This window comes from Danio rerio, chromosome 1, assembly GCF_052040795.2.
Source record: "Danio rerio strain M-AB ecotype USA chromosome 1, GRCz13ab, whole genome shotgun sequence".
Classification (NCBI taxonomy): Eukaryota; Metazoa; Chordata; class Actinopteri; order Cypriniformes; family Danionidae; genus Danio; species Danio rerio.
This window is the reverse complement of record NC_141021.1, coordinates 55,255,763-55,273,414: the sequence shown is the minus strand read 5'-3', so window position 1 is coordinate 55,273,414 and position 17,652 is coordinate 55,255,763. Positions and strand designations below refer to the sequence as shown.

Sequence of the window (17,652 nt, the reverse complement as noted above, 5' to 3'; positions counted from 1 at the left end):
GATCAGTGATTAGCACTGTCACCTCACAGCTAGAAGGTCACTTGTCTTAAGTCCCGGCTGTGTGAGTTGGCGTTTCTGTGTGGAGTTTACATGTTCTCCTCATCTTGACGTGGGTTTCCTTTCACAGTCCAAACATGTGCACTATAGGTGAATTGAATAAACTAAATTGATCGTAGTGCATGTGTGTGAATAAGTGTGTTTTCCAGTACTGGGTTGCAGCTGGAAGGACATCTGCTGTGTAAAACATATGCTGGATAAGTTGTCTGCTCATTCCACTGTGACGACTCCTGATTAATAAAGGGACTAATCTGAAGGAAAAGGAATGAATAAATAACAGGAGAAAGAATGTTGAACAGGAGAAAAAACAAATCAGCACGCTGGTGACGCCTGCTGGTCCAGTCAAGTAAATGCATTTACTCAACTTCTACTCTAGGCCAATAGGTTGAAAATTTTCTTTCATAAAACTATATTTTCCGGTTGTTTGGTTATTATGGAAACTATAAATATAAAAACCCATCGTGTGAAACACATTTTCAGTATCAGTGACGGTCCTTGGTCAGACGTTGAACTGATATGCTTTACCTAAAGGGATAGTTCACCCAGTAATTAAATATTTGCCATTGTTTCCACACCCCAAACACAAACCAAAAACCTGTTTAATTATTTTTTTTTTTTTTACTGAAGTGAATATTTTCGGCTTGGCACATTTCCCAAACATTTTGGGTGTGAGGATGATTAAACCATGACTAAATTTTTTTTAAATTAATTAATTAATTTGTTTATTTATTGGTTCGTTCATTTGTTCATTCATTCATTCATTTAATTATTTTGTTATTTATTTATTTTTTTTTCCCAGAGATGGGTTGCGGTTGGAAGGGCATCCGCTACTTAAAAATGTGCTGGATAAGTTGGCGGTTCATTCCGCTGTGGCGACCCCGGATTAACAAAGGGACTAAGCCGACAAGAAAAGCAATGAATGAATGGATTTATTTATTTATTTATTTAATAATAATAATAATAACAATACATTTTATTTAAAGGCACCTTTCTGGCAACTCAAGGACACAATGCAATAAAACAACAAGAGAAATAATATAAAAGTATACACATCAATAGTTCAGATACCATTGAGTATTAAAAGCCATCTTAATTGGGTTTTGAGTCTCGTTTTTTATTTATTTAATTATTGACAGTTGCTTGTAGTGCTGTAAAATTAGAAAGTATGGTCACACTTTACAATAAGGTTCATTAGTTAATGTTAATTAATGCATTTACTAAGATAAACAAACAATGAACAATACATTTACTACAGTATTTGTTCATGTTAGTTAACGTTAGTTAATAAAAATACTGTAGTTCATTGTTAGTTCATTTTTACTCACGGTGCATTAACTAATGTTAACAAGCATGGACTTGGATGTTAATAATGCATTAGTAAATGTTCAATTATGATTAATAAATGCTGTACAAGTGTTGTTCATGATTACTTCATGTTAGTAAATGCAATAACTAATGAACCTTATTGTAAAGTGTTACCGAAAGTATAAATCCAAAATCAATTTAAGTAAACAGACAGAACACAATGCATCTGATCAATTAGGTTACACAATCCATTTACATCATCCCAGTCCAACAGTGTTTGATTTCTATATGAGTGACTATAAGATCTATGAATGAATGAATTTATTTATTTAACAGGGACATTTAACAAAAATTACATTAACATCAAGGAGGAAAGATGCATTGTGCCAGGTTGTAGCAAGATTGCTAATTTCCACCTGCAGTCCCTGGACAGGTTAGAATTAAAACAATATATACAATTAGTTAAAAAGTCATCTAGAAAGATCAGGTTCATCGATTATGAATTCTTAACTTCATCAATGAAATCTGACCATTCCAGGTCTTGAATCTTCCTAATGAGGCCTTGACTGATGCGGAAGGTGGAGTTTTCGTCAAAGCCCTCATCAACACCGATATGATGCGTCACATAAATCCTCTTAAAAATCTTGCGATTCTTGTCTGAATAGACTGAAGCGACGATGCGGTCTGCGTTGCTTTCTTGTAGATGTTCGTTGTTTTCATAATACCGAGTGACTCTATCAGGCAGGTCGTGTGTGTGTGCCAGGTTTCCCACTTCATAATACGGCAGGTCGGTGTGAGGGAGAAGCCCTTCTTCATTATAGAAACGATGGAAACCAAACTTTCCTTTTTTTGGATTATATCGTGCAATCATATCTCCATCGTCATCAATTTCAACACATTCATCAGCAAACCACCAGAGCAAACTGAGGCCGTGTCTGGGATACGGCTGACCAAACTCGGTCTCACTGAGGTGGACCAGTTCATTCAGTGTGCGCAGTTTGACCATTCTGTGTCCAGAAAAAAAATGAGTGGATTAGAAAATGCAGTCCAAAAAATATTGCAAGTATAGCCTGTTACAAAAATGGTGATGTAAACTATACATTTGTGCAAGATAGATAGATAGATAGATAGATAGATAGATAGATAGATAGATAGATAGATAGATAGATAGATAGATAGATAGATAGATAGATAGATAGATAGATAGAGCTGTTTGGAAATAGCAGAAATGTATTGTTTTCTTTATTTGCCATTGAAAACAAACTTATTAGCCCTACATTGAATTTTTTATTTTTAAAACATCTCCCAAGTGATGTATAATTGAGCAAAGGGATTTTTCCCTGTTGTATTTTCCTTCAGGAGATAGTCTGATTTATTTTAGTTTAGATGGATATATTTTGAAAAAAAAATGTGTTTGTAAGTGTGTAAATGTTCATTAAAATGTGTTTTTTTTCTGATTGGCTATACAGAACAAATCATTGCTGTCCAATGACACATTTAATTAACCTAACTTGCCTATAGTTACCGTAACTAACCTTAAGCTTTTAAATCACACTTTAAGCTGAAATGTAATATGCAAAATTAGTCTACTAGTAAAATATTATGTACTGTCATCAAGACAAAAACTAAACATCGATTTTAGAAAATAGTTGAATAAAAATTTATTTAAAAAGCTTCATTAAACAGCTCTTGGGACTTTAGCCTATTAATTCTGTCTTCAACTGTACTCTATTTAAACGATCTAGTCTAAAGACAAAGTCTAAAGCGCAGGGCACAAAAGCATGTCCGAATCCACCTTGGCTATCTTAAGGATGGATAAATATGTTCTGCGCCACGGCGCATGGTCTAACAGGGTTGAGCTTATTGTCTTGATGAGTTCTGGGTATTTTGGGAATAAACCAATCAGAGACTCATCTCCCATTCCCTTTTAGAGTCAGTTGCATCGACCATAGTGCATTTGCTAGTTACATGGCGGACTTTGTAAGTGAAAAACGGAACGCTTCACTAACGGGAAAATAGTTAAACAGAGCAATCTCTAAACGTTCTCTCTTTCGTGGATAAGGAACTGGTGTTGCACACTCCACTGAAGACATCCATTGGCCTACATAATTAATTTAATTTGTTAAGCGCAAAGATTTGACTCAAAATTATTAATTATTAACATTTAAAACAAGAATATTATCATTTACAGCATTTATTTGCAGAAATTGTATAGGCCAGTATAAAATATTCCATGTTAAGACCTGAAATATAAAAAAAAAACACCTTAAACAACAAGTTTATTTGTATTTATGAAATTATTTTCTATATAAATAACTTTTTTTTATAAATGTTTTTAAAAATAAGTTTTAATTTAAGTTATTATTAGTGATAATATCATTATAAGTTATTATTTTAAGATAAAATTCAATTAAAAGTGCACCAAACAGAGTTTAGGACCGAGTTGTTAATTTCTCCTTGAGGGTTTTACTAACCAACAAACAGGTAACTAAAAAATTAACTGTAAAGGATAAAATATCTTTTTATAGTATATATGTATAACCAAACAGGAGAGGCTAATCTCATCTTCTATCATTTATTTAGTCTAGTATATTTTGCTGTACTAACTACAGTGCAGTAGGTTTCATTTGTCCTGAAAAACCACCCTGTCAACAGCCCAAGAGGACACAGCTAGCGCTCCACACAGTCTCCATACGTCACCGCTGTTGGGTGGAGTTTAGTAAAGCATATACAACCCGATATCAAGTTTAAAATACTGATATATATAAAACAAAATAAATGAAATAGAGTATACTGCACCTTGTTCTCGAGCTGTGTAAAGATCTGCGTCTGTGCTGCTCTCGCGCTTCAGTTCTTCATCAGTCTGTGAGTGGGCGGGGCCACCATAACAAACACTGGAGCTTCATATATATCAAGGAAGAGGCATTTCTGTGGAAATAAACAACACTAGACTCCACCTCAAGCTGATTTAGAAGTCGCTGACCAGTGTCTCTTAAATGAGCTTTAAAATAAAAATAAAAAAGGATAATAATTATGAACATGGGACTAGAGTATTTTTAAAAGGTGTTGCTAAAGAGATTGGGGAAAATGTCTAATTTATTTTCTCCCAATGTTAAAAGTAGGCTATAGAACAGATGCTTCTGTTGCTGGATTCTGAAACAAAGCTTTGATAAATTAATGTTAATTCTCATGCAGATGTCTGATATGACATACATAAATAATCTTTCCATTCATGCTCACATTATAGAACAATATTTGACCAAGATACAACTATTGAAATTTAAAATCTGAGAGTTCAGAAATATTCCGAGAGGAATAGCCTTTAAACTTTAAACCGGATGTAAATTAACATTTTGGCAACATTCTTCAAAATATATTATTTTTTGTTCTGCAGAAAAAAGAAACTTAAACAAGTTTAAAACAACTTGAGATTGAGTCAATGGTAAGACAACTATTTGGTAACACTTCACAATAACAGTACATGACGAATGATGTGTTATTATGCAAACTAAACATTACTTCATTATGAATTAATGATGAGTTAATGCCTGCGATCCAAGACAATGACTCGCCACAGATAACTGTTGTGAGGGGGTTAAAGTTCCTGGCATCTGGCTGAGATCTAGACATTTTATTATGTTTGGCTAGCTAAAGCGATTTACTCCTGGGAGGGGGTTAAAATCAGGGGTCGTGCGATTTACTTCCAGAAGGAAATTAAAATTGGGGGGCACGTAATTAGAGCTGTAAAGCTTAACTTTTCAATCAGTAGGTGAAATATCAGATATGTTGGAGACGTCCAAAATAATAAGTACCAAAAAAGTCAGCAGAGGGGGGTGATCACCAGAATGGGTAAGTCCCAGAGTAAAGTGAGAAAATATGATACACTGGTGATTTGGAATATGGAAAAACAATCTTTAGGCTGTTTTCATCTGTATTTATATTATTTGTATATTATGAGTAAACAAGTCAATAGTCGACTGAATGCCTCGATGATTGCTATGGATATTTGCTGATGTCATGAAGGAACTGAGGGAAAATTGACTATAGTAACACTTGTGTCTGTTGCTGTAGTGATAACTAGCTCATAATGCGGAAACAAGATGTAGAAATACACCAACTGTATTTATATATTTATTCATTTTAATTATTTCATAGGAGCCTATATTAAAAAAAAAAAAACAGGGTTAAAATGTGACCTATATGGCACGTATATGGTGAAGCTTACATTGCTGCAAACAATAACAACATGAACAAGCACACATATGAATACAGAAACTACAAAAATTACACATAAATTCTACCAAGTGCATTAGCATGGTTTAAATCATATACATTTTCAGTTTTACAATTTTTTTAACATCAATACAATGGACCATCATGATAAACATGAAATGCTCAACGCTGTATAATAAACGAGTACTTGTATTTCATTTATTTGATTAAAATACACAACTGACTCATGTGGTGGTGTGAGCTGCAACTTTCAGATTTAGATATTATTTATTACCAAAGGTTAAAAACAAAACAATAGCCATAATAATGATGGCCATTACAATGGCGCAACACACTCCAATGCAGCATCCTTTAGTTGGACAATCACTGGTTTCTCTCTGCACTGAATGAGGCATTTCTATGTGCAGAGATTCAGGTTGATTTCTGCGTTCTCTGAGTCTGAGAAATTCAGCACGCCTCATCTCTTTTATAGTCTTTATGAGTTCAATGCTAATTTGACTAGTGCAATCGGAGTCAAACTTTTTCTGATCTGAGTGTCGAGTCACGTAAACCCTGTCAAATTTCTTCCATCTTGAGTTATACGAAACGATGATCCGATCACAGTTGCTGTCGTCTAAATACCCTGTGTAATTCTCTGTGACATAATCAGGCAGGGATCCAGGGTTGTGCAGGTTGCCCACCTCGTAGTATGGTAGATTAATCCGTGGAAGAAGTTTAGGTCTATCCCTGTTTTGGAAATGATGAAAGCCAAAACATCCATTTTCAGGGTTGCACAGAGCAGTCATTTGTTGATTGGAGTCAACCCGAACACATGCATGAGCAAACCACCACAGCAAGTTCAGTCCGTGTCTGGGAGGCGGCCGACCAAACCCGGACTCTTTCAGATCGGATAGACTATAAAGAGTTTCCATGTTTCCAACAACTTTTTTCTTTTCAGGAATTTAAGCCGGCAGATTTCTGTACAACAGTTCCGTCGGGATTATTATTATTGTTATATATTTTTTTTTGGAGTTTGAGTTTAGTGTTTCTAAAATAAAAAACAGTGAAACTCATGATTAACACCTTGCATTCTTAAAGTCAATAATTCATTTATTCATTATTTCGTTCATTCATTCATTGTTTCATTCATTCATTCATTTACAACCTGTTTCAGTCTATTTTAGAGGGCTAACAGGGTGCAATATTGCTAGTTTCATTTCTCTTTAAACACACACACACACACACACACACACACACACACACACACACACACACACACACACACACACACACACACACACACACACACACACACACACACACAGCGCGCCAGTTAATTAGTAACAAAGGATCACGCAAAATGTTTTCTATAGCCTACACTTGGTATCTATATAAAAATATATATAAACTATATATAGTCTATATATATAAACAGCAAACAGCATTTAAATGTTGTACAAAATCATACATAATGGAGAGGATACTGTACCTGTTTCCTGCACTGTGAGGTGGTTTGGTTCTCTGTTTCGCTCGCGCCTGTTAGGACTCTTTGTAGGCGGTGCAAAAATGTCATGATAGTTATTTTTTGGGGGGTTTGGAAGAACAGCTGAATGGCTAAAACTAAACTAAAAACTAAAACTAGTTAAGAAACGAAAACTGCAGACTGACGGTGGGTGTTTAACCCTATGAAAATGCATAAACCAGCCTTAGCTCGTCGACAAGCTTGGTTTTAAAGGGGTTTTGGCCATTTCCAAGTTGGTTTAAGCCATTTAACAATTTAAACTGGTTTTGGCATGGTCTCTCAGCCTATGCTGGTAAAGTTGATTGTAGCTGGTCATCTCCTAGCCAGACCAGCTGAAACCACACTGAAAAATATATATATATATACGTATTTAAAATGAGCTAAAACATCACAATTCTTGAGATTTCATTGTTACAACTTAAAACTTTTTTATATTCAATCCACATAAATTTGTTATTAACAATCCATATTTGTTGGAACAACATGAATGAATTCTGTGGAACCCTGCATTGTCTACAGTGCAGCCCGGAAATGGTCAAAACATCTCTAAAACCATACTGGTCTACCAGCTTGAAGCAGCCTATACCAACTTAGGCTGGTTTTAAAAAAAAATCAGCCAGGGAAACATCTTAAGCTCTGTCAATTAAATTTAGGCTATAGTTAACATCATCTATAACTATCACACTGTTTTAAATATTCAGGTTATGTACATTTCTGGATAGTCTGTGTGTTCATTATGTTTGATCTGTTCTGTATCAAAGTTAAATGTGTCATAGAAGAAAAATCTGTATATGACATATTCTCCTGATCATAAACAGCATTGTTTCCTCATTTTCATCCGAGTGTAAAACCCCAGTAAAAAACAAGTTAATCTGCATAAGGAGTGATTTTTTACACATGGGATCTTTAATTTGCATGCCTATATGCATGTTTAATTGGTCATGACAGTCTCTATAGTGAGAATAGCTCACAACAATTATCATTCCTCCCTGCATTCCCACTTATTTTCTAAGTATAACACAGACAGCTTCCTCCGGGGGCTCCTGTTTCCCAGTTCAAAACACATGCGCTATTGGTGAATTAGATAAACTGAGCTGTCTGTATTGTATGAGTCTGAGAGTGAATGAGAGTGTATGTTTTTTCCCCCCAATACTGGGTTGCAGCTGGAAGGGCATCCGCTGTGTAAAACATATGCTGAATAAGTTGGCGGTTCATTCCGCTGTGGTGACACCTGATATAAATTGACTAAGCCGAAGGAAAATGAATGAACGAAATGAAAAAAAAAAATCTGTGTTTGGCTCATTTTCTGAATTCGGTTTGGATGTGAGGGTGAGTAGCTTAAAAAATAGACTTTTTTGACAATTCTTTTAATGCTGTAAAATTTCACACTGTTCATTAAAATGACCGAACACAATACATCCTAATAGTTACACAATTGCATAATCTAATTAAATGATTTTAGTCCACTTACACAGTTTCAAACAATCAATTGTAACGACTTAGTTTAAAATACTAGTTATTGGAGCCAGCAAAACAACATTTAAAGAAACATGTCAAATATGCTAATTGATTTGATGTCAATGATGTCAAAATTATATTAAATTGACGTCTAACATTGGCTAAAACACAATTATGTCAAAAATCAATCACAAGACTGTCCTCTAATAGTAATGATATTTGCCAAGTTGTTGTCTTGTAAGTTGTAATTAAAGCAGATAAAGAAAACTTTAATTATTATTTGTGGGTGTCTCAGTGGGTAGCACTTTCACATCACAGAAAGAAGGTCGCTGGTTCAAACTTCGGCTGGGTCAGTTGGCATTTCTGTGTGGAGTTTGCATGTTCTCCCCGTTGACGCGTGGGTTTCCTCCAGGTGCTCTGGTTTCCTCCACAGTCCAAAGACATGCGCCATAGTGTCTGTGAAGGAGAGTGTATGGGTGTTTTCTGGTTATGGGCTGCAGCTGGAAGGGTATCCGCTGCGTAGAACATATGCTGGATAAGTCGTTGGTTCATTCCGCTGTGGCAACCACTGATTAATAAAGGAACTAAACCGAAAAGAAATGAATACTGTTTGTGTAGTTATTCTGCTGGTCAAAAGGGCATCAATGTGTGGATGTCAAATAAGAGTCAAGGTTTTGACGTCAAATCGATTAGCCTTTTTTTGGCATGTTTTTTGATGTGTGCCTGCTGGGAAGGTCGTTAAGATAGTAGTAATGTAAGGCACTGAATTATTATGGATTGACAGGAATGTTTGATTTCAGCTTTGAGTCACTGTTTAGGATCAAGAAAGACTGAATTCAGCGACGACGGCGATAACGACGCCTGATTTTAACTGCATCAATGAAATCTGACCATTCAAGGCCTTGAATGATCTCAATGAGGCCTTGACTGATGCGGAAGGTGGAGTTTTCGTCGAAGCCCTCATCATCACCGATATGATGCGTCACATAAATCCTGTCAAACCATTTGTCACTCCAGTCTGAATTGACTGAAGCCACAATGCGGTCTGTGTTGCTTTCTTGTAGATGTTCGTTGCCTCTGTAATACCGAGTGACTTGATAGGGCAGGTCGTGTGTGTGTGCCAGGTTTCCCACTTCATAGTACGGCAGGTCGGTGTGAGGGAGAAGCGCTTCAGCATTATGGAAATCATGGAAACCGAAGTCTCTATCTTCGGGATCATATCGTGCAATCATATTGCCGTCGTCATCAATTTCAACGCATTCATCAGCAAACCACCAGAGCAAACTGAGGCCGTGTCTGGGATACGGCTGACCAAACCCGGTCTCCTTGAGGTGGACCAGTTCATTCAGTGTGCGCAGTTTGACCATTCTGTGTCCAAATAAAATGAAATAAATAAAAAATACAGTGTAAAAAAAAGTGCATTAAAGACAAGTTTGTCATCCAAATATAAATATTCGTCCAACTTTATATTAAGTGGCCTTAACTAACATGTACGTACGCAGGAATTTATAATTTGTTACAATGTACTTATTGTGTAAATACATGTATTTACTGTGTACTTATGCTTGATTAAATACCTGTATGTAATTACATCTGTAATTAACTTCTGCAATTACATTTGTAAATACACTGCTGACCATTCCCTACACCTTAACCCACCCTTAAACCTACCCACACCACCAAACCTGTCCATAACCCAACCCCTATCCCAACTCAAGAGCACCACAAGTGTTCTCAAATACATTATGCACACAGTAAGTACATTGTATTTATTTTTTGATGCAAGTACATAGTAGTTAAGGACACCTAATATAAAGTGGGACCTAAATATTAAATATTTCTCAAATACAGATCGTTTCGAGAATGGTGACATGTACTGTAAACTATTACATTTAGCTATAAAAATATCATTTACATTTTTAATATGATATAAATTTGTTCAAATGGAGCTGGAGAAAGTCTTATATAAACATTCTGAAAATGTAAAAACTGCAAAGACATGTTTGATTTTTGTTTTTTTTCCTCAGTTTCTTCAATGACTTTCTTAATTGGCCTAACATGGTTAACATCATAAACCCAGTTAAGCTTTTAGATGACACTTTACCTGCATTCAGTGAAGGATTTTTATGCAGATGGCAAGCTGACCACATTTGAATACTTAAAACTTTTGGTCTCTCACAATCACACTTTTTTCGTTATTTACAGGTGCGTCATTTTATCAAACACAATTTTCCTCAGTGCGAGGAAATCTCTCTTGATCCTGATCTATACAAGCTTTTGAGGCAGTTGCTTATTGGAGAAACATTTAGTGACCAAATTCATAGATCTGTTTGCTTCTCATGTTTCGGTTTCTATGCACATCTTAAAGATTCTTGGTAGAGGGAACTAGGCATTGAAATCTCATATTTGGGAGGAGGGATTGAGTCGTATTTCACTCTTGCTCTATAAATGTTAGACTACAGCTCATACAATTTAAAGTGATGCATAGATTAAACTAAAATCAGCCAAACTTAATGAGCTGTATCCTTCTATCTCTCCTTTGTGTGATAAATGCAGTGGCACAGTCGGGACCTATGGTCATCCATTCTGGTTCTGTCCAGAAGTATCTGAATTTTGGAAAAGTATCTTCGGACTTCACTCCCAGGCTTTTGAAATGGACATTAAAGTCGATGCGGAATTAGCACTGTTTGGATGTTCAGACCAGGCTCTAATTTGGCCTAAACATCAACAACTCTCCCTTATGTTTGGTATGGTGCTGGCCAAGAGAGTGATTCTGATGGAGTGCAAATCCACAACACCTTTAATTTTTTTTAAATGGTTAGCTGAAATGATTTCTGCCCTCAAGCTGGAAAGACTGCGTTTCTCTAGATTTGGCAAACAGAAGTTGCATGACAAAATATATGGCCCCTTTCTTAGATCCATAGGTAAATAAAGTTTCTGTAATTTTTTTTTTTTGGTAATATTTTTTTCTCTCTTCTTTTTTTTACGTCATTCTATTTTGTTTCTTATTCCATTAGTCTGGCTGAATATTTATTTATTTATTTTTTGATGGTGCTGTATTGTCTGCTGGTGTTTTGGTGCAAGCTCTAGTTAGTATCAGGTAGTAACACCAAGATCATTTTGTTATCATATATTTGTGTAACATATACATGATGTACAGTATTGGGTGTTATGTTATTATAAAAACATTCATAAATAAAGTAAAAAAAAAAAAAAAGATGACACTTTACTTTGTAATCTTGTATATTGCAATAACTTGTAAAATATAATGTACTGTCATTATGGCAAACACCAAAAAAAGGTAGTTTTTTTATTAAGCAAAATGATTATACTTTTGTTTTCAACTGTGTGTTTTCATTAAAAAGGCAGTTGTGCAAAAATAATGACAACTTTATTATTTGCAGGAAGTGACAGTAGGCCAGTGTAAAATATTACATCTTTTCAGACCCGCAATATTGAAAAAAAAAAACACCACTATAGCACACACTAAACTGCTAAGTATTTATTATTATTAAATATTATTACATTTTTAAATACATTTTAATCTACGTTATCATTATCATTATAAATAAGATAAAGTGAAATTGTAAAAGTGCAACAGAGTTGGAGTTCTCTTTAGGGATTTTACTAACTAACCTGCTAAGCAATTAACAAGCCTAACTAAACATTTTTAATAAACGGAGAAAATATATATTTATAGGTTATTCTCATAACTAAACGAGCTTATCTCACCTTGTAAATATTATTTATTTACAGTAGTTTAATATATTATACTGTACTTATAGAGAGCTGGAGGTTTCATTTCTCCTGAAACACCACCCTCTCAACAGCCAGAGGATGCGCGCAAAACACTTTCCATACGTCACCGCTGTTCGGTGGGGTTTAGTAAAGCATGTAAAGCACATAAAACCTGAATTTCAAGATTGAAATACTAATATACAAGATCAGACACACGAAATAGAGTATACTACACCTTGTTCGTGAGCTGTGTGAAGATCAGCGTCTGTGCTGGTCTCGCGCTTCAGCTCCTCATCAGTCTGTGAGTGGGCGGGGCCACCATAACAAACACTGGAGCTTCATGCATTAGACCAGTGGTTCTCAAACTGTGGGCTTCCTTCTAGTGGTACACGGATGAATGAAATATGTCATGTACATGCTACATATAATTCAAAATGTATTAAAAATGATGTATATAATATGCCATATATTATATATAGGCTATATTTCTGAGGTAATCTGCAAGGTTTTGTAACTGTGCAGAGTTGTAGCTGCTTTACTGGGCCTACTACGCTACTGTATTTCAATACTGCTCATTTTGGTGGTACTTGGAGAAACAATTTTTTTCTAAGGTGGTACTTGATGAAAAAAGTTTCAGAACCACTGCATTAGACTATTCTTTATTTCATACAGTTTATTATCAAGGGAGAGGCATTTCTGTGGAAATAACCAACACTAGACTCCACCTAAAGCTGATTTAGAAACTGCAGACCAGTGTCTCTTAAATGAGAGGTTTTATTATTATGTATATATAAAAAAATAATAATACTTAGAAATTAAATATACAGCATTTCTAAAAAATAGTTGCTGCTTATATTCTGCTTTAAGAACTTGGGGGAAATCTAATTTATTTTCTGTATTAAAAGTAATGCTAAAAGTAGGCCACTTTTATATGACAGATACTGCTGGTGCTTGATTCTGATTAAAAACTGTTCAAATTAATTTTAATTCCCACACAGAAGTCTGATATATGGTCAAATGAATAAATGTTTGTTGAATTTAAGTTACACTGCATCTACATGCCAACCAATTCTCATTAGTTTATAAGGAGACTGTTAGTTTGGGGCTAGGGTTAATGCAAGTTGATGTACTTGCAAAGTTTCTTGTAGTCAGTTAAATGTCTGTTGAAGGAGCAGTGTCAGCAGATATTAAGCAGACAGTCTACTAATACTCAAATAGACCATAAAGTAAAGTGTTATTCAATATTTGGCTACTGAACTGAGCTATTGGAATCTGGAGGTTCAAAAAATACTGAGAAAATAGCCTTTAAAACTGTCCAAATGAAGTGTATACTGAGCTATGATATGTTTACAGAAGGACATTTACAAAACATCTTCATGTAACATAATATTTTAATGATTTTTTTGCATTTTAAAAAATTGATAATTATTTATCTATGTACTTTATATATATATATATATATATATATATATATATGTATATATGTATGTATGTATGTATGTATGTATGTATGTATGTATGTATGTATGTATGTATGTATGTATGTATGTATGTCGGTCATCCAGGGTCACAAAGGAGTTTCTTTACTATATTTTAAAAAGCAGGTAAATAAAGGGTCCCCACTGACATTTTTATTGTGTACACAACAAGAGGTTAAATAGTAATTGCATGTGTTTGTGCACTCAATCATTCATTCAAGCATAAAAATATCAGATGTGGATGAAGAGAGAGGAAACAAAAAGTGAAGCAGGCAAACAGGAGTGTAGGGTGTGTCAAAGGTAATATGAGTAAACAAGCTACTAAATGCCTCATTATGGTTATTTGCTGATGACTGAAGTGAAGGTAAAAAAGGATTATAGTAACACTTGTCATGCAGGCTGTACATGTGTTTGTTGCAGTAGTGATAACAGCTCATAGAGAAATTAAATAGACTCATGCATAGTGTATGTGTGTGTAAATATATATATATATATATATATATATATATATATATATATATATATATATATATATATATATATATATATATATATGTGTGTGTGTGTGTGTGTGTGTGTGTGTGTGTGTGTGTATATATATATATATATATATATATATATATATATATATATATATATATATATATATATATATATATATATATATATATATATATATATATATATATTTATTAATTTCAATGAATTCATAGCAGCTTACATATTAAAACTATTATCAACCGGCTTAAAATGGTATCAATGCCACTTATGGTGAAGTAGCCTAAAAACAACAACAAGCAATTCACTGTAAAACCCAACAATCAACTTTATCAAATGAAATGAGTGTAATAACTGAAAATGTACTGAAAGTTAATTCTGCTCATTTGAAAAGAGTTTTGAACTCCGTGTAGAAGGTAATGAGTTGATTAAATACCTTATAACTTCAACTTACATGGAGTAATTTCGCTATACTTATATAGATTCGTTTTTTACCTCAAATGCTTTGTAGCAATCGGTTTCCTCAAACGGTTTGAGTTGCCTTAACTTATTGAGTTTTACAGTACTCAGCTGGTTTGAGTTCTCTTCATTTAATGGAGTTAACTTGTTAACAAAGGTTCGGCAATGGAACCACGCCTCACTTTGTCTCATTAATGAATCACTTACTCCCTAAAACTTATTTAAGGTAGAACACTAGGTAGGCCCTCTAGCAGGCCCGGATTGGCTAATCGGGAGTACCGGGAGAATTGCCGGTGGGCCGGTCCGTTTTTTGGCCGCGAGGGCCGGTGTCCCTAGCTCCAGAATCTGTTGTTCTCAGCATTCATACTTTTTAAATTAATTAATTTATTTACTTGACCACAGTCTTCTTATTCATTATTTTACCGCAGCTCTGCTCTTTTTATAAATAACCAGCCTGCAGGGTAATGGTGTTATAACTCAGATGAGTCACAACACAATATACAACTGTTGTGGTCCAGTGGTTAGCACGTTGGATTACGACACTGCTGTCCCGGGTTTGATGCTCATCTGTGTATGTAATTTTTTTTTTTATTGTTACGACATATTGTTAGGGTTGTTGAACATTTGAAGTTCTAAAGCAGCTGTTCTCTTAAAAAAAGACGTGGTAGTGTCATTAGAAACTGAATTGGAATTGACCTTATTTTAATGTAGTCAGTCGTGAACTGAGGTGGGCCGGTCTGAGGCTTGAAACTCCAGGGCTGAAAAGGAGTCCCACTCCGGCCCTGCCCTCTAGCACTGTTCGTCTCGTTCTTTCAAACTCACCCTCACTCTCTCTATTTCCTCGCTTCCCATTCTCAATAACCCTCTCTACAGTTATGTTGAATCGAGGAGTCTAATCACTCTAACAAAGAATATTACAGAGACGGTACCCCCACCCTGAGTCTCTGGGCATCATTGTAGGACGCCTGATCTACCTACCTACCTGTTCACTGTTTATCCTCTTATTTCCCTTCCCCTTCATCCCACTGTTCTCTCACCATCCCCTTCATCCCTACAATAATGTCTAGCTCAAAGTGTGGCGTGGTCCATGCTGGTGAACTGGATTTTAATGTGCTCAAATTGCTTCCTTTACCTCAAATGGATTAAGTTCACAATACTCATTAGGATTAATTTTTGACCTTAAATGATTTGCAATCAGTTTACTCAAATGTTAGAGTTACCTTATCTTTTTTAGTTTTGCAGTGTAGCAATGTGAATATGAGTAAAGAAACTAAAAATCCTGGACATAAATTTATTTAAAAGTGCAGTAGTATGAGCTAAAATAATGTACATTTTCACAGTTTTATATTATCTAAATCTTGAGAATTTTTCTAAATCAATACAATAAGCCATTAATAAACATGCAATGCTCAACACTGTATATTATTCTACAATAAACCAGTATTTGTGTTTCATTTATTTGATTAAGTAAAATCTCATGTTCTATAAGCTGCAACTTTCAGCTTTAAAATTAAATTTTACCAAAGACAAAAAGTAAAACAATAGTCATAACGATGAGGAAGATCACTCCAATGGCGCACCCCACCCCAATCCAGCAATTTCTATTTGGGCAATCACTGGTTTCACTCTGCACTGAATGAGGCATTTCTATGTAGTGAGATTCAGGTTGATTTCTGCGTTCACTGAGAAATTCAGCACGCCTCATCTCTTTTATGGTCTTCATGAGTTCAGGGCTTATTTGGCGTGTGCAATTGGGGTCAAAGTTCTTCTGATCTGAGTGTCGAGTCACGTAAACGCTGTCAAACTTCTTCCATCTCCAGTTATAAGAAACAATAATGCGATCACAGTTGCTGTCATCTAAATACCCAGTGTAATTCTCTATGACATAATAGGGCAGGGATCCAGGGTTGTGCAGGTTGCCCACCTCGTAGTATGGTAGATTAATGGGTGGGAGTAGTTTAGGTCTATCCCTGTTGTAGAATCGATGAAAACCAAAACATCCATTTTCAGGGTAGCACAGAGCAGTCATTTGTTGATTGGAGTCAATCCGGACACATTCCTGAGCAAACCACCACAGCAAGTTCAGTCCGTGTCTGGGAGGCGGCCGACCAAACCCGGACTCTTTCAGATCGGATAAACTATTCAATGTTTCCATGTTCCCTCCCTCAAAAAAAGAAAATATAAGCAGGCAGATTTTTGTAAGCAGGAGCACAACAGTGCTGTCAAGATTTTATTTTTGCAGCGAGTTGAGTTTTTAAAGTGTTTCTAAAATATGAAAAAAGAAGTATAACTCATGATTAACATCTTGTATTCTTAAAGTCAATCATTCATTCATTCATTCATTCATTTGAACCTGTTTCAGTCTGTTTTAGTGGGCTAAGATAGAGCGCAGTATAGTTTCATTTCCCTTTAAACACACACACACACACACATTCAAGTTTACAATTGTTTATTTGTACCAGTCAAAGGATCACGGAAAATGCTTTCCACATACTATACGTGATATCTGTTTTAGCATGGAGTTTAATAATGCATAAATAAACAGCGAGCAGCATTTAAAATAATGTGCAGAAACACATGAGACAGAGAGGATACTGTACCTGCTTCATGCGCTGAGGTGATTTGCGTCTCTGTATCTCTCAAGCTTCTGTTATCACTCTTTTTGTAGGCGGTGCAAAAATGTCAAGATAGTTATTTTATAGGTTTTGGACGACCAGTTGAATGGCTAAAACAAAGCTAACAAACTAAAGAGACTTACGGTACACTCTCAGAAATAAAGGTACGTGAGCTGTCACTGAGGTGGTACCTTTTCAAAAGGTGCACATTTGTACTTAAAGGGTCCATATTGGTACCTCAAAAGTATATATTAGCACCTATAAATTTTAAGAGGAACACTTCTGTACTATTTAGGTACTACTATGTACC

General features: G+C 35.2%; 4 protein-coding genes across 4 annotated transcripts; all 4 read right to left on the bottom strand.

Moving 5' to 3' along the window:
- Positions 1-969: 969 nt before the first annotated feature.
- Positions 970-4,229, bottom strand: LOC147837541 (uncharacterized). Its single transcript, XM_087237785.1, has 2 exons — positions 4,162-4,229; positions 970-2,369 (listed from the first exon to the last, which is right to left on the bottom strand). Exon 2 carries the CDS (start codon positions 2,366-2,368, stop codon positions 1,859-1,861), a length of 510 nt encoding a protein of 169 aa, XP_087093911.1. The 5' UTR covers position 2,369; positions 4,162-4,229; the 3' UTR covers positions 970-1,858.
- A 1,251-nt stretch (positions 4,230-5,480) lies between these two features.
- Positions 5,481-7,127, bottom strand: LOC147837540 (uncharacterized). The gene is made up of 2 exons (XM_087237777.1): positions 7,064-7,127; positions 5,481-6,622 (listed from the first exon to the last, which is right to left on the bottom strand). Exon 2 carries the CDS (start codon positions 6,504-6,506, stop codon positions 5,859-5,861), a length of 648 nt encoding a protein of 215 aa, XP_087093903.1. The 5' UTR covers positions 6,507-6,622; positions 7,064-7,127; the 3' UTR covers positions 5,481-5,858.
- A 34-nt stretch (positions 7,128-7,161) lies between these two features.
- Positions 7,162-12,588, bottom strand: LOC147837539 (uncharacterized). Its single transcript, XM_087237784.1, has 2 exons — positions 12,528-12,588; positions 7,162-9,922 (listed from the first exon to the last, which is right to left on the bottom strand). The coding sequence occupies exon 2, from the start codon at positions 9,919-9,921 to the stop codon at positions 9,391-9,393; it is 531 nt and encodes a 176-aa protein (XP_087093910.1). The 5' UTR covers position 9,922; positions 12,528-12,588; the 3' UTR covers positions 7,162-9,390.
- A 3,416-nt stretch (positions 12,589-16,004) lies between these two features.
- On the bottom strand, positions 16,005-17,443 carry LOC147837538 (uncharacterized). The gene is made up of 2 exons (XM_087237776.1): positions 17,328-17,443; positions 16,005-16,891 (listed from the first exon to the last, which is right to left on the bottom strand). Exons 1-2 carry the CDS (start codon positions 17,334-17,336, stop codon positions 16,238-16,240), a joined length of 663 nt encoding a protein of 220 aa, XP_087093902.1. The 5' UTR covers positions 17,337-17,443; the 3' UTR covers positions 16,005-16,237.
- Between the last annotated feature and the right edge of the window lie 209 nt (positions 17,444-17,652).

What these genes read in the sequence shown, in the direction of transcription:
- LOC147837540 (XM_087237777.1), bottom strand. Translation starts at nt 6,506, where the DNA reads ATGGAAACTCTTTATAGTCTATCCGATCTGAAAGAGTCCGGGTTTGGT.
- LOC147837541 (XM_087237785.1), bottom strand. Translation starts at nt 2,368, where the DNA reads ATGGTCAAACTGCGCACACTGAATGAACTGGTCCACCTCAGTGAGACC.
- LOC147837539 (XM_087237784.1), bottom strand. Translation starts at nt 9,921, where the DNA reads ATGGTCAAACTGCGCACACTGAATGAACTGGTCCACCTCAAGGAGACC.